General features: G+C 38.3%; 1 protein-coding gene across 1 annotated transcript in view; it reads left to right on the top strand.

Annotated features, from left to right (window-relative positions):
- Window positions 1–22,779, top strand: part of LOC140226732 (stalled ribosome sensor GCN1-like) — a 58,823-nt gene extending 36,044 nt beyond the window's left edge. The window contains 22 exon segments of the mRNA XM_072307160.1: window positions 677–798; window positions 2,366–2,480; window positions 3,283–3,462; window positions 3,705–3,925; window positions 4,467–4,674; window positions 5,398–5,594; window positions 6,320–6,577; window positions 6,955–7,170; window positions 7,737–7,901; window positions 8,388–8,502; window positions 9,201–9,340; window positions 10,010–10,153; window positions 10,611–10,880; window positions 13,855–13,968; window positions 14,425–14,655; window positions 15,155–15,351; window positions 15,704–15,818; window positions 16,662–16,758; window positions 19,093–19,241; window positions 20,214–20,318; window positions 20,859–21,077; window positions 22,132–22,779. Coding sequence (XP_072163261.1) covers window positions 677–798; window positions 2,366–2,480; window positions 3,283–3,462; window positions 3,705–3,925; window positions 4,467–4,674; window positions 5,398–5,594; window positions 6,320–6,577; window positions 6,955–7,170; window positions 7,737–7,901; window positions 8,388–8,502; window positions 9,201–9,340; window positions 10,010–10,153; window positions 10,611–10,880; window positions 13,855–13,968; window positions 14,425–14,655; window positions 15,155–15,351; window positions 15,704–15,818; window positions 16,662–16,758; window positions 19,093–19,241; window positions 20,214–20,318; window positions 20,859–21,077; window positions 22,132–22,254 — 3,701 coding nt within the window. The 3' untranslated portion in view covers window positions 22,255–22,779.
- The last annotated feature ends 2,162 nt before the right edge of the window (window positions 22,780–24,941 follow it).

The following is a 24,941-nucleotide window of genomic DNA, read 5'->3' as shown; positions in this document are numbered from 1 at the left end:
GGGACATACAAACCTTTTTTCTTTTTTTTTTCTTTGTAAGTGTGGTTTTTCTGGTACTACTGTGTATAATTTTTTTTGGACATGATAGTGATTTGCAGATTTTAGAGAGAGGTATTCATTTCATTTATGATTTGATATGGCGGGACTCAAAGACCAAAGCATGACTTCAAACTCACGAAAATTACGATATTAATTATTATGTTCACATGACTCTCATTCCTTCACTATTGAAAATATCTGTTCCTCCTCTTGAATGTATTGAAAAGGCGCACATTTATCACTACAGCTGTTATAACAAGAAAACTTCTTAAATGAAAGAAGGATATTATTCAGAGGGGTGAAGGTTCAGGTGTAAGTTTCTTCAGTTTGTCTCCCTCTACAAATTAAATTTGTTAAGATCGCAACTGCTGATCTTTAAATTAACAAACACGATGCAGTTGCGATCTTAACAAATTTAATTTGTAGAGGGAGACAAACCGAAGAAACATACACCTGAAGAAAACTTCTTATTTTCTTGAATAATGCATATAGACATATACACACATAGTGTCACACACGCACTCACAAACATACCCTCGCATATCACTCATACGTAGTTTGGCGTTTATGCTTGCAGTCTTGACCATTATTCCAATATTCTCATGGTGACAGTTTTATGCTCTTGTTTGGTTTACAGGCTCTTTGTTTGCCTTTGAGATGCTGTGCAGCATGTTAGGACGTCTATTTGAGCCATATGTTGTACATGTCATCCCTCATCTTCTACTCTGCTTTGGTGATGGCAACCAGTATGTCAGAGAGGTATGACTGTAGTCTTTAATGAATCACAGATTTGCCTCAATTTCTAGGCAGTACATGAAAAACACCCAGTTGTCACAACATTTGTGAATAATTACCCGTTTCATTGCAAAGCTTGTTACGATTCTCTGTATATCATATGTGTATGAATGAGATCACAGTGATCTCATGTATTTTTGTATTTTGTGTATGACTGGAATTGGAATTGTATGTGAATGGTATGGAAAGGGAGAGGCGAAGCCCTGTGCTGTTCAGCTGCACAAGGCCAGTGTGTAGCCAGTGTGTTCCTGTATAAGTTTGTCCTGTCATTACATGTCTCGCAGTGTTTCTTCCCCATGGTGAAGATCCCAATAAAGAGATGCTCTAAGTTTGTGATGAAAGCCAATGAAGGTTTTCTGTCCACTGTGTGGCTCAAGTCTGAAATTATTAAAAATATAAACAAAAACAGAAACAAATAAGAGTCACTGTCAAGTCAGTTCTTACTTACTTACTTTACTTTTACTTTTCCGGAACGATGGTGTAGGACAGAGCCTGTTCATCGATCAGGTAGAGTTATCTCTTGATGCTCTCTTTCCAATCAAGCAATTGTCCAGCGCTGTTACCCTTCTTATACAATTAACAGCTCAACTTCTATTGCGTATTTGTGTTATTACCAAAAATGGCCTATGGCAGGAGTTGACAGCTACTGGAGACCAAGAGCATGTATTATGTACCAAATACACATACATGTAATGACTATCCCAATCAGTCATAAGCAAACACAACACCTTTCCAGTGCTTGTCTAGCCTATTCTTAAAGGCATTTATGGAACAAGCAGAGACCACTTCTTCTGGGAGAGAGTTCCACATACCAACAACTCTGTTAGCAAAGAAATACTTTCTGACATCTAACCTTGCAAACCGTTTTCCCAGTTTCATAGAATGACCACGTGTTCGTCCATTACTATTATGAGAGAACATGTCAACCTTTGTGTGGTAGTGTCCATGTAGATACTTGTACACATCAATCATGTCCCCTCTTTTTCGCCTGTAACTGAGAGATGGCAGTGAAAGGTGGCGTAGACGTTCAGAGTAGGACAAATGCCTAATCCCCGGAATCATTTTAGTCGCCCTTCTCTGAACACTTTCAAGTCTTCTTTGTTCACCTAGCTTGAAAGGTGACCACACAGCTTGACCATATTCCAAGATGGGTCTCACAATGCCTTTAAACAAGAGCCTAACAGTATCCTCATCCAAATATACAAAGGATCTCCTAATAATTCCTAACAGCTTATTTGACTTTGCAACAGCTTGGGAAATATGGTCCTTGAATGTCAATTGTGAGTCCACTAAAACACCCAAATCCTTCTCAGCTTTTGTTTGAGCCAAGACAATTGTGTCAGACCCTTTCTTCATGACATATTGGGAGTCTGAACATGACCGACCAATTTTCATTACAACACATTTGTCAGTTCTTGACATGTTGATGTAATTTCTTATTCTTTCTGTTTTGTGCTGTAGAGATATGCTCTATTCTTGTGACCAATATGAAAAACTACAAGTTTTCTGGTTTATCTTTGTCTCTGAGTAGGCAACGGATGATACAGCTAAGGCAGTGATGAGTAAGTTGAGTGGTCATGGGGTCAAGCTGGTCCTACCATCTCTCTTGGCTGCCTTGGAGGAGGACTCATGGAGGACCAAAGCTGGTCAGTACTCAAACTAGTCTATAACCAAGCAGTACCTGTCTAGGCAGTACTCAAACTAGTTTATAACCAACCAGTGCCTGTCAAGGCAGTACTCAAACTTTATAACAGGCCAGTGCCAGTCTAGGCAGAACTCAAGCTCTATATCCAACCAGTGCCTGTCTAGTCAGTACTCAAGCTCTATATCCAACCAGTGCCTGTCTAGGCAGAACCCAAGCTGTATAACCAACCAGTGCCTGTCTAGGCAGTACTCGGGCTTTATAACCAACCAGTGCATGTCTATGCAATAATGCCATTTATGAGTTTCTGTTCACAAATAATTTCTTGATTTTGTGCTACTTTAAAGAAAAAAAAAATGATCAGAACAAGTTACGTAATTGTCAAAGCAGCTCTATATTGTAAATGTTGTAATTAAGAGGAAAAAGGAAACTGTTACTCATCTATCTTAATAAAAAATGATGTGGATATAGGTAGTGTTTGTGTGTCTGTACTGTGTGTAATGCATGTCTTTTAGGAAGTCTGTGTTCATTTTGTTGCCAGTGTAGCTTAAGATTGAAGCTACAGCTCCACACTGTAACAGTCTGATACATCTGCTATGTTTTTCTTTCTTTTTAAACTGGAGGTCAAAAGCTGAATTAAAATTGTAAAGTGTGATGAATGAATAGAAGTTACCAGTAATTGTCTAATAGAAGGATTGGAAGGGAAATTAGGATGAGGTAATAAGAGACTTAGGAAACATCATTGAGAGTGAGCACTACGAGTACTTCTATCTCTCTTTCCTTTTAATGTATGCCTCTTGTGACAGGTTCTGTGGAATTGCTTGGTAACATGGCATACTGTGCTCCCAAGCAGCTGTCTTCCTGTCTGCCAAGTATTGTTCCCAAACTGACAGAGGTTCTCACTGACTCACACGCCAAGGTGCAGAAGGCTGGTGCTCAGGCTTTGAAGCAAATTGGCAACGTTATCCGCAACCCAGAGATCCAAGGTAAGTTAGGTTTAACGTGTACTGGATGGATGATGAATGTGTACAGATCTGTAGACGTGTGATAATTAAACATGTTTGTGTCATTGCTGTCAGTAGAATCCTCATGGTGGTATGGAGGCAGTGTCTCAGACCTCTTGGAAAATTAATCTTTACAAACTGCAGTCTGTGTAATGCTGTCAGTAGTCAGTAGTGTCAGTCCTATTAATCACAAGTGATGACCCAGGTTTGATGTCTTCTTCCAGCCATTGTACCCACCCTCCTGGAAGCCCTGTCAGATCCCTCAAGGCACACAGCTACCTGCCTCAAGGTTCTCCTTGACACCAAGTTTGTTCACTTCATCGATGCTCCCTCTCTGGCCCTCATCATGCCTGTTGTCCAGCGATCTTTCCAGGACCGGTCTACCGAAACCAAAAAGATGGCGTCTCAAATCATAGGCAACATGTACTCTCTAACTGACCAGAAGGTGGGAGTCAAATCCTTCTTGCTCAGAATCGTAAAGTGTTAATATCATCACAAAGTCCTCCTGATTGGTGCAGTGACTCTTCGCTTTTAGCTTTAAAACCTTTGCCCATGATGGTTACCATAGGGATATACCATAGATAAGCACGTGATTGATGGTTTTATGAATATTTGAAGCAAACTTCTGTGCTGGTTTATATTATCCTCTCTCACTTAGGTTTTATCAAATAAAATTGTGTGGTTTCAACAACTACACAATTCCCAAGGTCACAAATAAGCCTGAGTGCTACACGTGTAAGGATAAAAGTATTTCATTCCATCTGACTCAATGGAAATGTGTCAGATACGATTTGTAAGTGATGAATGTGCTAGGTTCATCTGATACATAAATGAAATCTTGATAGCCAGAGTGGCTGGAGTTTAAAATGTGTATATTTGTGCGTAAGACATGAGGAGAAAGATGGCATGATCTACCATCATGTAATACATGTACGTACAAGCTGTGATGGCGTGTCTAAATGAGTGCCTTCTTGTTCTGCTCTCAGGATCTAGCCCCATACTTGCCCTCTGTCATGCCGGGTTTGAAGGCTTCACTGCTGGATCCAGTACCAGATGTGAGGAAAGTGTCAGCCAGAGCTCTGGGGGCCATGGTGAAGGGGATGGGGGAGAGTAGCTTTGAAGACCTCCTACCGTGGTTGATGGAGAAACTTACCTCAGAACAGAACTCAGTGGACAGGTCTGGTGCTGCACAGGGTGAGTACAGGGAGTTCCTTCTTTATGACCTTTGCACAGGGAGTTCCTCTTTTATGACCTTTGTACAGGGAGTTCCTTCTTTATGACCTTTGTACAGGGAGTTCCTTTCTTGTGATCTTTGTATAAGGAGTTCCTTCTTTTATGACCTTTGTACAGGGAGTTTCTTCTTTATGACTTTTGTTCATGGAGTTCCTATTTTATGACCTTTTATTTTCATTGATTTTGTAACAAGGAGAAAATATGTTTATGGAGAATTTCTTTTGAAAATTTGAAAGCTATTGTACTATTAGGATTATTGTAAAGTGCAGTTCTGAAATCAGTAGTGAAAGAAATAAAGGAATCATTTTTCATCTAAATCTAATGGACTGTACCACTGGCAAATTCCTCTAATATTTCCTCCAGTAAACTAGAGAATTTAATTTGTCTATTATAAGATAAGAGGAATTTACATGTTTAACTTCATTCATCATTAACAGAACAGAACATTTATGATTATATTGATATACAGTGTATGTCCTTATACTAAAAAAAAAAAAAATGGTGTGATTTGTAATACAAATATGTAATGTGTTATATATATTGATGAATTCTGTTACACAGAGTCAACAATCTGAAATGTAGGAATAAGGTAAAAACATTAAAGTTACTTGTCAATCAAAGTCAAGATTGTGCAGAAGCCTAAAGCCTAGCCTGCTATATCTGGTGTGTGTACTCTTCCTCCAGGTTTGAGTGAGGTGTTTGCTGGTATGGGTATCCAGACATTAGAGAAGTACATCCCAGACCTTGTGAAGACAGCCGAAGCTCCAGACATTGCCTCTCACATCAGGGATGGTTACATCATGATGTTCATCTACCTCCCAGGCACTTTTGGAGACAAGTTTGCTCCTTTTGTTGGCCCTGTTATTTCACCACTCCTCATAGTACGTCTCACTTCCTCTCATTACATTTGTTTTTTAATCTTTGTAAAAGATCATTTTTCGGTTTATTACATGAAAGTTTTTTTGTAAAGAGAGCAGTACTTCCCTTAAAATGACACTCTGAGAAAATGTCTAAGCAGTTCGGTCAAGTTTTGATATTGTGAATGTATAAAGCAACTTCTTGTCTTCTTTCAGATAAAATGGGTCGAAAACTAACAGCATTTTTCATGTACCTTTGTGGATCAAGATGTCCGAAGATGTTCGTCCCAAACATTTACGCACGTCGCACTCGGAAATCAATCCCGCACATATTAAGTACTGTACGTATAAGAGTATATGTACGCCACACATGTTATGCACACAAGAAAGGCCGGCCGGCAGCCCGAACTAGAAGTTGTTTACAGGATTAAGAGCGCGTATAGTAGCGCGCGACACACTTGTAACAACTGATTGAGTGCGCACTGCTAGTGCAAACATTGTGACGTCGGCCGTGCATGTTAGTGAGAAATTAATACAAGCACACGTGACTCATTTCAGCGCTTCCAATTGGCTACATTCTCGAACCCATTTTATAATGTCTTGCAGCGTAATCTACATGTATTAAACACAGTCTGAGAAGGCTGTGGATGTTTTATCTCAAAATAGTTTTTCTGCACTTTGATATTTTATGACAATTCTAAGACATCTTAGATCAATAATTGTGGTTTCTCTCTGTGGTACACCTGTAGGCTTTGGCCGATGAGAGTGAATTTGTCAGAGACACGGCCCTAAGAGCTGGTCAACGCATCATCAACATGTATGCAGAGACAGCTGTCAATGTCTTCCTACCAGAGTTGGAGAAAGGATTGTTTGATGATAACTGGAGAATTCGATACAGCTCTGTACAACTCCTGGGAGATCTTCTCTATCGCATCTCTGGTGTCACTGGTAAGATGACGACTGTTGGAGATGAGGATGACAACTTTGGCACAGAGCATTCCACTAAGGTGAGTCCCAACCTCATTTCTGCACTCTGAATCTTGGGTGCTGCTATCTACTGATGAAAAGTAGCATTTACCAGAAAAGTTTACTGGTGTAACGGAACAAAATTATGACAATATTATCGCCTACTGTCATAATGAAAGCTTTCTCTATGGAAATATAAGCATATGTATATATGGATTGTAACTGGTGGGTCTGAAGTTAGTATTATTATCAGGTATGTCACCAATGATTGGAAGGTTTTACAGTTGATAGTGTGTAAAAAAGTGACTTAAATATCAAAGCAAAGTCATGAAACTCCCAGAAAATGTGTGATGTCTAATTCTTACAGTATTATATTTGTTGTTTCTTCTTTACTATGGATGTTTGTTCTTTATGGCAGGCAATCATCAATGTCCTTGGTGTTGAAAGGCGCAATAGAGTGTTAGCAGGTTTATACATGGGACGATCAGACACAGCTCTCATGGTACGGCAAGCAGCACTCCACGTGTGGAAGGTTGTAGTGGTCAACACTCCACGTACACTGAAAGACATCCTCTCTACTCTCTTCACTCTCCTACTGGGCTGTCTCGCTAGCACTAGCTATGACAAGAGACAGGTATACAGCTACTCTCCCTGTTTATTTTCTTTCATTTGTAACAAACCTGTTTATTAAGGGAAAAAACATAGTTATATGGTATGAGGCACATATTGTACGTATGTGATCTTAAAGAATATTTTATGTTCATTAAGTTATAATGTATGTAATGTTCACTCCCACCAATGATAGATTCTGTGGTGCATATTGAAACATTCACTCATGTTGCAATAAATTTGTCTTCAGTGAGTTGAGGAAGCTGGTTTGGCTACAACACACATTTCTTCTGAGACACCTACCCAAATATACTTTGGACTAGTCTACAATGCATGAAGTTCTTGCATTGCTGTAGCAGCAATGTATAATAATTTTTCTAACTATATTTAATATGCTTGATATCTAAGGTATGCTAGTTTCCATTGTTATTCAACAGTACAGGGAATAAGATGTGGATATAGAAAAGGAGGAAATTGATATTGATAATTAATGATTGGTTTGATAATTAATTTGAAATAAAAATTTCTGTATTATACTGTGTTTAATGATGTGTAGTCCCATCAGTAAACTGATTTCTGTTCATTGTTTAGGTGGCTGCAAGGACCCTTGGTGATCTGGTGCGCAAACTTGGAGACCGAGTCCTACCTGAGATGATTCCTGTATTAGAGAAAGGCTTGGATTCCACAGAGAGTGACCAAAGACAAGGAGTGTGTATTGGCCTCAGTGAGATCATCAGCTCCACTAGCAAAGAACAGGTGGGTATGACTCTTGTCTCTATCTAATTCAAATGGTCCATACAGTTCACATGGTCTCTGCAATTCACATGATCTTTACAGTTCACATAAAGAGTATGGTCTGAGCAGTTCTTATTCATTCTCTTTATATGGTCCTTGGTGCACTGTTAGTAACTGGAACAATCTCTAATTTGATTGATTAGTTTATTACTTTCTTGTCTACTTTGAGGCTGTAATGGAAATGAAAAAAAGAAAAGAAAATATGTTGAGCATATATCTTAAATGTATTTGCATGATAATGTTTCTCCATCCCGCTAAGAAAATTCCTATTATGCATATTATATTCACTTCCAGTAATCTTGACATTTAACATTTTGTTGTGTGTTTGAGTGACAGTGCTGTTTATTTACTGTCGATGAGAATCTGCTTTCATGTCACATCCATGCTATGTTACTGGTGTGAAGAGCTTACACTGATCCCGTCATCACCTAATGTCTACTGCCTCAGGTTCTCACGTATTGTGGAAGTCTGGTACTGACTGTCAAGAGGGCGCTATGCGATCCCCTGATCGAGGTCCGGGAAGCAGCAGCCAGAACATTTGACAGTCTTCACAACACCATTGGTGAGAGGCTGACATTTTTCTTCATTGGACTTGAATACATTACTTTGGTGTATTCAAACACTTGAAAAGCATGTTTACGCTGTGCCATTAACTAGTCTTGGCAGCGATGGACACCAGTCTGTTGTTATTCTAGCTAGTACAACAAACTGTCCAAGTCCTATCAACAGATGTAGATACAAGTTGCCTGTTCTATGTCTCTGAGTGGCATTGTGAACCAGGAAAAGACATTTATCTCAGGCAGCCATCAGTGGTGTGATGAATTCAGAAAACCAATGTGTACATACACCAATAGAATTATACCCTTGTAAAATGGGTTGAGTTGAGAGTTATGGTAGTCAATCTAATGAATGTGCTGCACCTGTTATAGTAGTCTGATGGATCTAATGAATGTGCTGCACCTGTTATAGAAGTCTAATAAATCTAATAAATGTGCTGCACCTGTTATAGTAGTCTAATGAATCTAGTAGTTACAGTAGTCTAATGAATCTACTGTAATGAATGTGCTGCACCTGTTATAGTAGTTTAGTGAATGTAGTAGTTATAGTAGTCTAATGAAGCTAGTGAATGTAGTAGTTATAGTTGTCTAATGAATGTAATGAATGTAGTAGTTATAGTAGTCTAATAAATCTAATGAATGTGCTGCACCTGTTATAGTAGTCTAATAAATCTAATGAATGTGCTGCACCTGTTTACTGTAGGCCACAAGTCACTGGAGGACATCTTACCTGACCTCCTGGGGAAGCTAAGTGATGAGGAGGTGGGAGAGTTTGCACTGGATGGACTCAAACAAGTCATGGCTGTCAAGAATAGGGTGGTCTTACCATTCCTCATCCCAAAGGTACAATCAGTAACAGGCTCACATTGTGTCAATGAGAAGACTCAGATAGATTGATAATGATGTTATGTTTATTTTCAAAGTTAGCAGTGAAGAATAAAATAATTAGATATTCATTGCTTTAGCTGATTCAGAAGGATGAAAGATGAAGAATACCTGTATGATATTCTCATACAAACCATGACAATTATGCAAGGTAATCAATCTGTTATTGTATTTTTGCTCAAATCATAGAGTAACAAAATTTACCTTTACTTCATATTTTGACAGAATCCACCATGTAGATAGTTATGCAACAAACATGTCACATTGACATTTATTATTATCACTGTCTGACAGCACGAGAAGTAAATTGGCCAAACGTGAGGTACATTACTAGAGAATCTTTAATACACATCAGTGTGCTGCATAGCCCTTGTAATTTAGTGATGAATTTTTCTGTGTAAAAAGAAGCCTTGAGTGTTTTATCGGCAATATCTCTAGTTGGACACAATCTTGCACCTAGAGTACTTGTACATGTACACTGTATTTTGTTGTTGTTGTCGTTTCAGTGTGTGTGCTGTTAACAGTGCTTGTCACACAGGTTTGATTGCATTGTACAATTAAGTACAAATGTAAAGCATTCTGATGGTTGGTGGTATAAATGTTATTTAATCTCGTTTCTTCTTGCAGCTGATCCAACCTCCAGTGAACACAGGTGTACTAGCCATCCTGTCTGAGGTGGCAGGAGACTCCCTGACTAGACACCTAGCTAAGATCCTCAATGCTCTCATGACAGCAGTAGATGATAGTATTGGGACTGAGGCAGAGCAGGAGGTAGGCTACTCACTTATTTCCATTCGGAGATAGTTTAATGATTTAGGCATTATCCTCTTTGATGATGTATTCTTCAAAAATGGATGGCACAGTACCACACAGTAATGATATTAGACAATTTTCAAATAAGTGAGATCCAAGCTATGAATGCAGTGTTTCCTGTGTAATTCGAAATGAAAGTTCCAAAAATGAGTTTAGTATTCTTTTATATACGTGATAATGTGTAGATTTATCATTACACATCCATATACAATAATATTCCATATTTTACAAGCCAATGTATGGTGATTTGATACATGTAAGTTCATCCCTAGTGGACTTTATGTGACTATTCAGATCTTTTATGCCTGTCTGAAAACTTTTAATGATATAGCTTTGTACAAACAAAATGTACAGTCACAGTAAAGAATAAGGATTTTTTTTGTGTGTGTGTGTGTGTGAAATTTGTTTGCACCAGGCCTTAGAGCACTGCCAGACAGTGATCCTGTCAGTTCAAGATGCCCAGGGACAGCACACTATCATCAATGAACTCCTTCAGAAACTCAAAGCAGACAAACCTGGTCTGAGGGTAGCAGCAGCAACACTCCTTCATGTCTACTTCAGCAAGACAACAACAAGCTATGTTGATTTTGTGCCTCAGCTTCTGAGGGCTCTCATTCAGTCCTTCAATGATTCCGATGTGACGGTTCTAGAGAGAAGTTGGGAAGCTCTTAATGCTGTTACTAAGGTATGTTGTACAGGCTGAGAATTTCTTACCATGTATAGACACCAGCGAACTGCGAAACCCTTACATATGAGTAGACACCAACAAACTGTGGACCCCTTACCATGTATAGAACCAGCCAGAAGGAAAAACATCTCTGCCATGATGAACAAACAAAAACTAAAGAAAACTTAGCAACAAACCTTCCGGCTTTTAATTTTGCATTCTACATTTGTATGCATTTCACTTTCAAAGCCGACATTGAGTTTTAAGTAGTCCTACCCAGTATATGTAACAAGTATCTGAAGGGAGTGAGCTATTGAGAGTATGTGTAATATGGTAGACCACATTGATTACTGTATGTTCAAATTATAAGATGAATGGTATTGAGTAAGAAGACATGCATGCTCTGTAGGCAGTCAGGTTTGTGCACTCTATTTATCGTAGTGTCTGAAGACACACTCTTAGTCCCATGCTCTTGATCTTGAGAATATTTTTTCTTAGAATTCTAAAAGTAAAAAATGATACAAAGTAGAAGACATCCAAAAACCACAAAGGATACTGTATACCACTGGTACATTTCATAGTTGCCTTATATATCATTTAATGATTATTTTCATTAGGACTGGAGGGATGTAATCTGTGACATTTTGATAGATACCGTCGCCGGGGCGACAAGACCTTGTGTCTCAAATTTGGATAGAAATCACTTTTTTATGCCTCCGCCACAAAGTGGTGCCGGAGGCATTATGTTTTCGGGTTGTCCGTCCGTCCGTCCTTCCGTCCGTCCGTCCGTCCGTCCGTCCGTCCGTCCGTCCGTCCTTCCGTCCGTCCGTAATGAATTTTGTGGACAAGGTAACTATCGAAACCTGTTGAGGTATCCTAATGAAACTTGGCATGTATGTGTATTAGGGGGTGAAGTTGTGCCTATCAACTTTTGGGTGCACATGCTCAAGGTCAAAGGTCAAAAGGTCAAGGTCAAATACATAAAATTTCACTATTTCCGCCATATCTATTGAATGCCTGAAGATATTTTCTTGAAACTTAGTGTATACTTGTATTACCCAATTAAGATTATCTGGTGAAAGTTTGGGTCATGAGGTCAAAGGTCAAAGGTCAAAAGGTCAGGGTCAAATACATAAAATTTCACTATTTCCACCATATCTATTGAATGCCTGAAGAGATTTTCTTGAAACTTAGTGTATACATGTATTACCCAATTAAGATTCTCTGGTGAAAGTTTGGGTCATGAGGTCAAAGGTCAAAAGGTCAGGGTCAAATACATAAAATTTCACTATTTCCACCATATCTATTGAATGCCTGAAGATATTTTCTTGAAACTTTGTGTATACTTGTATTACCCAATTAAGATTATCTGGTGAAAGTTTGGGTCATGAGGTCAAAGGTCAAAGGTCAAAAGGTCAGGGTCAAATACATAAAATTTCACTATTTCCACCATATCTATTGAATGCCTGAAGAGATTTTCTTGAAACTTAGTGTATACATGTATTACCCAATTAAGATTCTCTGGTGAAAGTTTGGGTCATGAGGTCAAAGGTCAAAAGGTCAGGGTCAAATACATAAAATTTCACTATTTCCACCATATCTATTGAATGCCTGAAGATATTTTCTTGAAACTTAGTGTATACATGTATTACCCAATTAAGATTCTCTGGTGAAAGTTTGGATCATGAGGTCAAAGGTCAAAGGTCAAAAGGTCAGGGTCAAATACATAAAATTTCACTAAAGGTGAAAAGGTCAAAAGGTCAAGTAAAAATATTAAAACTTCTTTTTTTTCTCCGTACCATGGAAAATTGTTCAAGGTATCTTCATGGAACATAGTATATACATGTATTGACTGGAAGTGATTATCTAGAGAATGTAGGGTTCATGGGGTCAAAGGTCAAGGATCAAAGGTCAAGTGCAAGACTTCAAAATTTTACTATTACCCTCATATTTATGCAATGCCAGCAGGGTTATTTTTTTACACTCGGTGTATGCGTGTGTAACCTAATAGAAATTCTCTGGAAAGTTTTTTTTTTCTTCTTTTTTTGCCTCAAAGGTCAAAAGGTCAAAGATCAAGTGAAAGTGCTGAACTAACTTTTTCCTCCATATCTCGGAAGTGGCTCAAGTTATCTTGAAACTTAGTACATATTATGCATGTTCTACCTGAAAGTAATTATCTTATGAATTTTAGGGTCAAGGGCCAGATGAAAATGGTAACAATTTACTATTCAATTCAGAAATTGCACTTTTTCTCCACACCTGTACCTTGAAAATTACTCAATGCCTAAATGTATGAATGGGTCAAAGTCAAGTTAAAGTCCTTAAATCCATAGATACATGCTCTCCTATTCATCCAATTAAACCTAGGTCAAGGAAGGTGAACATTCAACACATTTGTGACAAACTTGTCATTTCAATATTTTGCCAATTTTGTGAAAATGTAATCACACATTGTCCACATGTACTATCTAGACCTATTGGGAAAATCATGCATTATGGCGGAGGCATACCAGTCGCCAAAGCAACATTTCTAGTTTGATGTATTATCAGATAATCCATTAAGTAATACCCTGTCCAAATTCTAGCTGTCTTACCCCAAAAATGAAGCCATCACAGGATATCAAAGGAAAGGCTCTCCCATTTAATATAGTGCTTTGACTACCATATATATATTTTTTTTTTTTTTGCTTTTCTGAACATTTTACATTTTGTAGATACGTTTGTACAAGGTCTTGTCACCTGAGCGACAGTATTTTGTTATATCAAAAGACTGCAAAATGCTATCTTGTGATCATTGGGGAATATTCTGCCCTTATCCTACCTGACTGGTGAAAGTTGTGGTGTGAGTGATATGTCAAACAGGACTTAAGAATGTAGTGTCTAGGAAGTCAGTAAGTATTGAGGCAAGTCACAAAGATCCTCACCATGACATGAGAATAGTCTTTATTAGTGGCACCCTTCTCATTTGAGACGATTGTTTTTGTACCTGTAGAGTCTGAGTGCAGCAGAGCAGATGAGTCACATCCGGGCTGTCCGGGATGCAGTCCGCTATGCGTCAGAGGACTGCAAGGAAGAAAATCTTCCTGGTTTCTGCCTTCCAAAGAAGGTAAGTCCATGTCCAAGGGAAGGTTCTCTTTTTTTTTCACTGAAAGATTTTTGTTGGTAAACTGTAGATTTTCTTATTCAAACTGTGTTATTTTTTAATCTGGTAAAAAAAAAAAAAAAAATGTTGTTTCATGACTAAAGATTGGAGCAAGAAGATTTTACACCCTGAAATCATATTTTTTACCTTTTCTGCTGTTTGTCCCTAGATGAATTATAGTGATTTGATTTCGTACATGAAGAAGTAATTATAAACAGATTCACCATAGAGGTTAATACTTAGTGTCTAGTGTATCTCTAAGAGAGTCGGCTTTCTAAATCATTGCACGAGTGACATGTTTCTTTAGTCTGATGACCAGGCCTAATGACGTCTGGAATGAGGTTGTATTAGGAATACATTCTAAGTGAGTATTGTCTATACATGACTGCCATACTTCTGTCTGTCTCACATGGTATGTAGGGCATCACTCCAATCCTACCATACTTCCGAGAAGGTATCCTGTCCGGGTCACCAGAGGTCAAAGAGCAAGCAGCCCTTGGCTTGGGAGAGGTCATTCGCTTGACCAGCACTGCAGCCCTCAAGCCTCAAGTGGTAGCCATCACTGGACCTCTCATTCGTGTCCTGGGAGACCGATTTACCTGGAATGTCAAAGTGGCCATCTTGAAAACTCTTGGACTTCTCATTGGAAAGGTATGCTAGCTGTCTTGAGTTGTAGGCCTTGTGAGAAGACAGCTCCATGGTGCTATGTTAGGTGTGTTCAATGGTGGATGTGTGTGAGAGGAGGAGAACAAGAAGTGATCCAACCTCAGATTATGTTTTAGGTCCCTAGTCAGAAAGCCTGTACAATTAAATCAGCCAATATGTTCATATTCAAATTAATGATTCTTGCATTGAGCTGTTTCTGTTGGAATTGATTAACAAATTGCCCGTCATCGATCTGAATATATAGTGATTATCATGGTTACTATATAAACACTGAAAACTAGTAATTGGTGTTTACATTTGTATTGGTGTCAATGAAGGGCACTTTGTCAATCAGTTGCAACAATGAGATCTTTGCATATCGTGGGAATAGTAGTTACCAGGCTGTCACCTTGCTACCTGCAATGATTTTGTAATGTTGTATGTGTAGTTTTAAAGGAGACATTAAACTAAAAGCCTTTGTCTATGAACTCTGTGTTTATATCAGGTTGGGGTCCTCCTGAAAGCCTTCCTGCCTCAGCTACAGACAACATTCATTAGAGGTCTGAGTGACCCAAATAGAGCTGTCCGTCTGGAGGCAGCGGCTGCCCTTGGTCAGTTAGTGGTCATCCATGCCAAGGTGGACCCACTCTTCACAGAGCTTCATAATGGTATCAAGAACATGGACAATGACACGGGTGTCAGGTAATATTACCAGCAGGGATTATAGTGATATCAGTGTTTAAGTATTGACAGTTGACACTATCAGTAATCACAGTTTGTAGCCTTGACACCAAGACTACTGGGTGTGACTTGACATTTTGCTTTGTTTGTCTTAGTCATAATGAAAAGATTATATGTCTTGACTATTCTGTCCTGTTTTCAAATCATGTCATTTGACATGCTTTTGTCTATTCAAACAGACAGGTATTTCTAGCCCACAATAGCAATGTTGTATGGTGTATATTGATTCATCATAATATTGAATTGTTTGTGTGTAACCATATGATACTGTACAGAGTGCAATGATGGTGACCTTTGACCTTTGCCCTCATAGAGAGACAATGCTTCAGGCTCTTAGGGGGTCAATAGCTGGTGCTGGGGGTAAGATTGGTGACCCCATCAAAAAGACCCTGATGACCACTCTCCTTGGCCAGCTTGCATCCACTGAGGTAGGTCACTCCTGTGCCATGCTGTACATTGACCAATGGTGTAATCAGAGGTCAAGTATCTGACCATTGTCTCACTGATTCTGCTCCAAATACATCAAAGATGTCATATCCTCACAAATCCAAGAGAAATAATAAGGAATTGTTCTTTGAGACTTCAGAAAATTTTATGAGAGCTAGAAATAATGGAAACAATGCAAAGAGCTCTATTCATCAATGCTACTTGTAAATAACTTATTAGCTTTCAGGAAGATCCATTTTTCTTGGCTTCAATTTGGCATTCTAAAATTGTCACCAATCTGTCATTGTTTTACTTCCTTGTCAAAATCCTTTCTGTAAAGTCAAATGTCTCTAGTGATGCTGTCATCCACTGGCATGTAATTATAATGAGAGAGAGTGGTTGAACAAAAGATCAAAATGAATTTGATTTTGCTCTTGAGAGAAGGAATGTATTCTGGAAATGTATCTCTTACTGTATTAAGGGCTCAACATGAACAGTGGCCCGCTGGCTCAGGGCCACTAAAAGTTGATGCCAGACCACCAGATCTCCAAAAAGGCTATCTGTTGGTGGCCTGATCAGGCACTTAAGATCCAAAATGGATTGTTATGTTTCCGTTTATGTTAGGCCTCTAAAATTTCAGATTTAAAGACCTAATTGGTCTGAATGGGCCACAAAAAAAGTGTCAAATGCTGATTTATATGTAAGAGGCTTATAGTATTTCATGTTCCGTGAAAGATATTTTGAAGATCACACCAAACTCACTTTTTTTTTCTTTTTTTGAAGACCAGAGAAGATATGTTGTCTGCCATGCTGCTGCTTTATTTTGACATTTTATTTTGTTTTAGGGAAATATTCGGATTTCATCTGCTGGATGTTTGGGAGCATTGTGTGAATACCTGAGTGATGAAGACCTAGAAGAAATTCTCAAGACTCGTCTGTTAGGTATGTGTCATGTCTTTTGGTCTGTCTCAATGTCTGTATGGAGGAGTGTGAAAGGATGTGTAGTGGATGTATTACTCATTGGATATTGACTGCTAGACACTTCATCTCAGAAGATGGTGTTAAACCTTTTACAATGAATGTCAGTTGTTTAAAAAAACACAAACAAACAAACAAAAAATAGTTACACTGTAGCAGGTAATTAATATGGTCTACCACACACAGTCTTTCATGTTATTAGGGATGTTGACTGCTTCCAAAGCAAAACTTGGCAGCTTAGCTAATGGGGAACATGGGGAAGGAATTAGATTTGAGGTGTCCTAAAGTGTGATTTGTAGAGTTCACAGGGTGGGGGTGGGGGTGGGGGGTGAGGGATGGGGGAAGTGAATCAACATAATTATGTTTATTATAAGATGAGAACCATGACCCGATGAAAGTTACATCAAGTATTTTACTGAAGAGTGCATTGATTTTTTTTTTTTTTTAATCAAGTTGACTAGGAATTACCTTGAGAATATGGAGGATCAGTTTATGTAATACTTCCATTTCTCATCATAAGACTAGGATGCAGCCTCATCTGATTCTGATCATGTAACTGGTGATATTTTCAAGGATAGAATATTGAACAACTGAAGATGACCCTGTAAGGATTGTACAAAGAGTAGTAGAGGCTCTACCAGAGATTTCTTCATTTCATTAGTTTAGGTTAGGTTGGTTTGCAGTAAACACCTGAGGGACTTTGGATGCCTTAAGCCATTGTTTGACATGGAGTGAAGGAAATTGAATATTTCTCTTCAATTTCTCTTAGGTTTTTTATATATTTTATTTGAAATTTGGCACATGTGACAAATATGATGTGCGGGTGTGTAAATTTTACTTTTAGTTAAAATCAAAATCAAATTATTAGTTGAAATGGTAACTGTATTTTTTTTCAATGATCAGCTGTGTGTTGACATGTTGACAGTAAATTCTTTTTTTTTTCTCTCTTTCTGTTTTTGATAAAGTAATGTCAGTATCGATTGGGCTGGTACACTCACTGATAAAGTTGAATTATTGTAATAGTAACAGTATTTTTTTCCCCTTTTTTTTTCAGCTTTGAGCAGTGTGTTTCCATGTTGACAGTACTGTATAAACATATATATATATATATATATATATACATATATATATATATATATATATATATATATATATATATATATATATATTTAAAATGGGTTCAAGAATGTATCCAATAGGAAGCGCTGAAATGAGTCACGTGTGCTTTGGTTATTCTAGTCCCATCGCACTGCGTGTTAAATCCACTGTGGTTAAATCCTATTGCCGATCGTCTGTGCGCACGGCTCCTTTGAATTGCATGCATTATACAGTACGCGCTGTCAATCCTGTAAACAACTTCTAGTTCGGGCCGCTGCTGGCCGGCCGGCCTTTCTTCCCTTGTGCATAACATGTGTGGCGTACGTATACTCTTATATACGTACACTTTGTACAGTACAGTAGACCAAGCGTTGTGGGACCGGACGCGTACATGGAGTCACTTTGAAGGGCAAATCCAACGATTTAGCAGGTTAATTCTCACGCCGTTTTCAGAGTATGTTGTCTAGTAGGCCTATATGAGGAGTCTGTATCAAGTCTTTAAGGTAAAGGGTGCATATTCTATGTAAAATAAGTAAGTTTTCATGCGGGAACTTAAGTGTCCGGAAACCCAACCCCCCATCATACTTATACTGTATGTGCGGGATTTCCGAGTGCGACGTGCGTAAATGTTTGGGACGAACATCTTCGGACGTCTTGACCCACAAAGGTACGTGAAAAATGCTGGAAAATGCTGTTAGTTTTCGAATTTTCGACCCATTTTATAAAACAAATGATGCACAGGATTATTTCGTGGCGTAAGTGGAGGCGTAGCTCACTCCCGGGTATTTACAATGTAGTGCAACATGCACTAATTGTAAATACCCTCGAGTGTACTATACCCCTCCACTAACGCACTCTATCCCGTGCATCATTTGTATAATATATATATATATATATATATGTATGTATGTATATTTATTTATTTATATATTTGGGGGTTTTTTTTTTCTTCATTTTTGTTAGAGCAATTCTTGTATGGATTAGGCTGCTACCCACACTGATTGACCGTTTGTTTTGAGATTTGCCTCATGTGACCACCATACTGTTTTTAAATTCCATGTCTTTATATTTCTGTTTTTTTTTTTTTTACAGAGCACTGAATTAATTATGATTGTAGGCATGTGCAATTCAGCCTTTGGCTGTGAGACATGATTTATAATAAAACGTGTTCAATTCAATTCAATTCAATTCCTCTTGTAGTAAATGATCCCAACCAGAACTGGGCTGTGCAGCACAGCTATGCCTTGGCCTTGTCTGTCGCCCTCGCTCGGGCACCAGACAGAATTCTAGCATGCAGCGGGGATGATGCTGTCTTGGAGATTACAACCAAAAACTCAACCAATGACAGGGTGAGATTGCACTTATGCCCTTAGTATCACAAGATTTCTATTTTGTGGCTGAAAAGCCAAGTGAACACTCTTACCGATAATTTCGTCACTACAAAGAAACATGAATTATCTTTTAGAAGAGATGGAAATTTAACAAGCTGCCTGAGTTGGACAAGGTTTTTTTTTTAGAGATATGAAGTTAATATTAAAATTTTCACTGGCCCAAACATATGGTGTGAGTCAGAGGTATTGATATGGTGTATAGTATGTACATGTAGGTCAGTATGAAACAAAAGTACTTATTTTAGCACATATGATAAATCCAAGATATCCTGCTTTGATAGAGTGGTTCTTTCTGCAGACATCGGTTGAGATTAAATTGAATTTTGTTTTTCATGAGAAATAAATCTACAGCCAGGAAACCATATGAGGTTATGAAAGATACGATTTGTGTAGATTGACGAATGTTATATTGAATGATGTGGTTTGTGTAGATTGATGAAAGTTATATTGAATGATGTGGTTTGTGTAGATTACCTCGAGTTATATTGAATGATGTGGTTTGTGTAGATTACCTCAAGTTATATTGAATGATGTGGTTTGTGTAGATTACCTCAAGTTATATTGAATGATGTGGTTTGTGTAGATTACCTCAAGTTATATTGAATGATGTGGTTTGTGTAGATTACCTCAAGTTATATTGAATGATGTGGTTTGTGTAGATCACCTCAAGTTATATTGAATGATGTGGTTTGTGTAGATCACCTCAAGTTATATGGAATGATGTGGTTTGTGTAGATCACCTCAAGTTATATGGAATGATGTGGTTTGTGTAGATCACCTCAAATTATATGGAATGATGTGGTTTGTGTAGATCACCTCAAGTTATATTGAATGATGTGGTTTGTGTAGATTACCTCAAGTTATATCAAATGATATGGTTTGTGTAGATCACCTCAAATTTATTCAAATTGAATGATGTGGTTTGTTTAGATCCCAGTCTGTGTGGCCGGAATCAGAGGGATGGGTTTCTATGGCAAACACTGCATTCTATCAGGGAGAGATGCCCCTCAAGCCCTTGTCATGGCCTTTGTCAAGGTAAGAATTATTTACTTTTACCTTAAAATCAGATTTCTCTACATTTATGAAGTATTATCACTGCAGTGAAATGGTTGCACTGTAGGATAATGTATGCCATCTGCCTTGTATACTGCATTTGGTGATATATTCCAATTTCAAAGGAAACTAGGTCTGTGAAACAGTTATGATATCAGGTAGTCAACTGTACTCTTTGTTTAACATAGTATTCAAGGATTATAAGTGGCAAGATGAATAACTACTTTTTAACATAAAGTAGCATGGAAAGGTGGATTATTTGTACAATGATTTTTTTTTTTCCCAGGCTGTTTATAGGTACGTGTTACTCTTTCAGAGAGTATGATAAGCAAACTCTGAATATTTATCAAATCTGCACTGGTGGTTCCACCCATTGACCTTTGATGAATGTAATAGCAAGATACAAATTTTTCGAACCAAGTTGATTTTGAAACTATGATGTAGAGAGTATGATAGATGAGTGGGTACTGTTAACTTGAGCCCCAAAGACTTACTGCCCCTTTGTCTGTACCCATCTACCAGTGCTTGAACCACTCATCAAATGACATCAAGATGACAGCTGCCCAGATGGTCAATCACATCGCTACGACAGTTGACCATCCTCTGGACTCGGCTTTTATTCGGGCACTCATTGTGGTTCTGGTCAGTAACACTAAGGACAAGAACACAGCAGTCCAGGCTGACAGTGAGTGGGCCTTGGTGGCGCTGCTCAAATTACGGCAAGGGGAGGAATTCCTTCAGGTAAAAAACTGAATGGGATCATTTCTGTGTAAATAACTCTTTTATGTGTGTGTGTCCAGTTCTAGACTCATTGCTTCAGAATCATGAATGTTAACCCTAACTAGGCCGGGGGGGGGGGGCCTCCGCGGCCCCCCCCTCGACGTTCCGCGCGATGTATCGCTAACGCGAAAAGCTATCGCCGCGACGTTTCACGACTTTTTCTTTCAAGTCTCCCGCATCTTTTGACACCAAATTTGCGATGCCCGGTCGCACGGTTTCGAAGTTGCGCATAAATATGTATGTGCATGTCAGACCAAAAATTGCTCAAAAACGTGAATTTGTGTACAATTTCAATGCAAACTGTGCTTACAGGCAAATTTCATAAAAGCATGATTATTTGGGGGTTTTATTGATTAAAATCAATTATTAATATATTTTCTTGTTTGGAACAATGTCGCAAACAAGTTTCATCGAAAAAACAATGAAAAACATAAAGTCGAAAAAACAAAGAAATACATAAGAAATTCAAAAAACAATAAAATACTTAGGAAATTTTTTCTGATGGCACAATTTTTTTCTCTTATATTTGCTTAGGACACTAAAAAGAATATTTACACAAAAAATGTGCCCATTTTGAGCTTTATTTAGTGATTTATACCAAATTGTCTGATTTCATGCATCATCACTCATAAATTAGCATAATTTAGCATAAATGATAATTTTTTTAAAAATTTAACTTCATGGTACTTTAGATTACATCATAGGCAATGTGTGTGCCAATTTTCGTCGCGATCGCGCGATCGATGGCCGAGATCTGGAGGGGGGGCCTGGGAGGCCCCCCGGCTCTATGATCTTCCTAAATAGCCCGGCCTAGTTAGGGTTAAGACTTAAAAGGGCAGTTGGTAACCGTGTGATGGATGCTAATGGCTGAAGGCTAGACTACAAGAGGTTTTGTGCCAAGTTTGCAGAATGGGAAAGTTATGAGGGTCCATGTTGGTTCTACCTGCTAAGCTTACCACAGTGTATCATTCAGGCCAGTTGACCCTCAGTTTCCATGTCTTGTTTTCATCCTCAGAATGTCCTCAAATGGCTTGATGCTGTTCCAGCAGCTAACTTGACAGACTGTCTGAAAAGACTGCGTAAAGTGGCTGCACAGAACGCCCCCAGCCTGGAGTTAGATGACACAGTCTTACGCTGACGAATGAAGAACATTGTAGGTCGCCGTGGAATGTGCAGATTTGATTTTAAGAAATACATTGTTTCTTCTGTATGCTAACTTTCTGAAGATACATAATGGAGACTTTTGTCATTATTGCTAAAGAGATATTTCCTCACAAGTGTTTGTTTTTCATGACAAAATGAGTTGTATTGGAATTTCTTCCAGAAGCACAAAATGAAGACATAAAATGTTACTCTAAAGCAGAATTATGGAATACTTCATTGAATGGAATTCCTTTGCCCTACAGACTGAGTGACACATTGAAAGTCCAAGAGTTCTCATGGGAGATGATGTGAGTTCAAGGTGCCTCATGAAAACCAGAGGAAATTTGTGACATAAGGTCAAATACAAGAAGGGTATTAGAAAGGGTACCCTTTTACTATTAAGTGTTATATTACAGGAAAATATATGCTTAAAATAATCTTCATAAGGCTTATAGGAGTACTAGAATGTTGAAGCAATTTGCCCTCTTCATTTGTGCATATGTCTCAGGGGCTGCGGAAGCGGGGGGCGGGGGGGGGGGGGGGGGGGGGGCATGCAGCCCCCCCCCCCCCACACTTTTGGCTCTTAAAAAAAAAAAAAATTGTTTAAAATCACCCATGAATTTCAATTTCCAAAGATTCCGCCCGTAGATTCTTCTAAACGGGCTTGACCTTGACACCTCCCCCCAATCTTAAAAACGTTCCGCGGCCCCTGTGTCTGCTAAAAGGTATGCATACACACATATACACATTACATTAACACAATGCATTCACATGAATCATGAACAAGAACCTTGGCGTACAGTTGTACATCAAAGTAGCATGATTTGCACACAAGATTTGTTTGTGGTTACCACTTACACTCAACACCTGTGTACAAAGTTGGAAACTATTTCATCAAAACAAGAAGACTTTAGGCTAAAGAAATTATTGTCATCTTTTTCACTGCTGGTAAAATTTCCTTGTAGCATGCTTGACGTATGTTGGCAATACACACAGATTTCCAGCCATGTACAGTGTTTCATCTCTTTAACAATGTGATCAGGGTCTATACCTGGCTTTTTTACTGTTCTGCAGGATAAGATATTTGAGGTCACGTAACTCTGGTATGTCATACACTGTGTATATCTGCTGTGTGTTTGACATGCAAAATGCGAGAATGATGCATTACAACCAGACATGAACTTTGCTTGCACTTTACAGTGTCTGGACAAGATTCAAGGCATTGGGTAAAGAAAAATGTTAAAAGAAAACCAGCAGTCCCATATATTGTTGTATTGATAGTCTCTCCACTGATAAATTGCAACATCCCATTTCTTGTCATGTAGCTCATGCAAATGGTGATTTTCTGCTGTACTGCATAATGCACATTTTTTCTAATTTCTAAGTAATGACTTTTTAACACATCATTATTGCTAGACTGTATTTCTTCTTTCTTTTGAGCAGGAATTTAAGGAATGCACGACTATGTTTTTCTTTCATTCCATTATACTGTGATTTTGACTCTATTTAAGATCATTTGCAAGAAGATAAATCTACAGGATAATCTCCTGTATGCATTACTAGGAATGTGGTAAAGACATGCTGATCAGAATTTGCTGACTTTATTTCTGATTTAATAATGAGACGTTATGGTTTCTTGACTTGATTGTCTTCTCTATGAGTGATGGAGTCCAAGGGATACACCAATTTTCATGTCCTGACTTTAGATGACACAAATAATGAGACAAAGATTGTTATTTTGACCTTGGAGATAACAGAAAAAGAATGTGGATGCTGGAGTGATTCATATTTACGCACTTTGTCTGCTTTTGTCCCTCAAATGTTGGACATGATGTCTTTTTGCTGTTTTTAAATCAGATATATGTGTTGATTTGATTGATTGACCGTTGGCTCTGTGTTATCAAGGGCTTCTGTTTATTTAAGTGTATTTTTTTTTTTTTTTTGTTTTGTGGGGGGAGGGCGGGGGGAGGGGGATTGGCTGATACAAGCCTGCTATCTTCTATGTTAATCTTAATTTGGAATAAGAAAAAGAAAAGCTTCTTAACCCGTTGAGGACGAGTCCCGAGGATACTTGGGCAGCCGTCCATGGGAAATGCGTGTTGTAGCAAAATCAAACTGTGCTCGATGGGTTAACTTACAAGAGTATTAAAGTCAAGCTTTACTTACATGACAAAGTCAGAAATCGGTTTGGCTTCTGAGCAGTTTGAATTTAAATGATGCTGGAAGTGTTTGACATTGTGACATTCATCCATGTGAGTTTCAGTTTTGATGTATATCATTGTCTAGGTATACTCTATGCATGGCATTGTCATGGCGATGGATAATGTAAATTTTGGAGCTGAATATAGAACATGGGATAAGAAGAAGTTCAACACTTGCTTACATACACTTGTCTCTACGAGTCAGAATTTTTCCCTTGTGTAACAATGATTTGCCTTGAATGAAGTGGGACTTCTGAGACACTTTTACCTGTTAAAGAGTAAAGAATGTTGGTACCTGTGTACATACATGTCATTTGGGACTTTATGAGGGTGGGTGAGAGGTTTGTGCCAACACTTGACTCACCCTTATACAATGTATATCCTGGCTTCAGGGTTCAAATGTTAATTAAGACTTGGTACACTAAGTACTGGTGCTATTGTCTAAACAAAAAAGAATATCAGTTCATCAGATACGTTTCAT

This window comes from Diadema setosum, chromosome 4 (assembly GCF_964275005.1).
Source record: "Diadema setosum chromosome 4, eeDiaSeto1, whole genome shotgun sequence".
NCBI lineage: Eukaryota > Metazoa > Echinodermata > Echinoidea > Diadematoida > Diadematidae > Diadema > Diadema setosum.
This window is presented reverse-complemented; position numbering and strand designations above follow the sequence as displayed.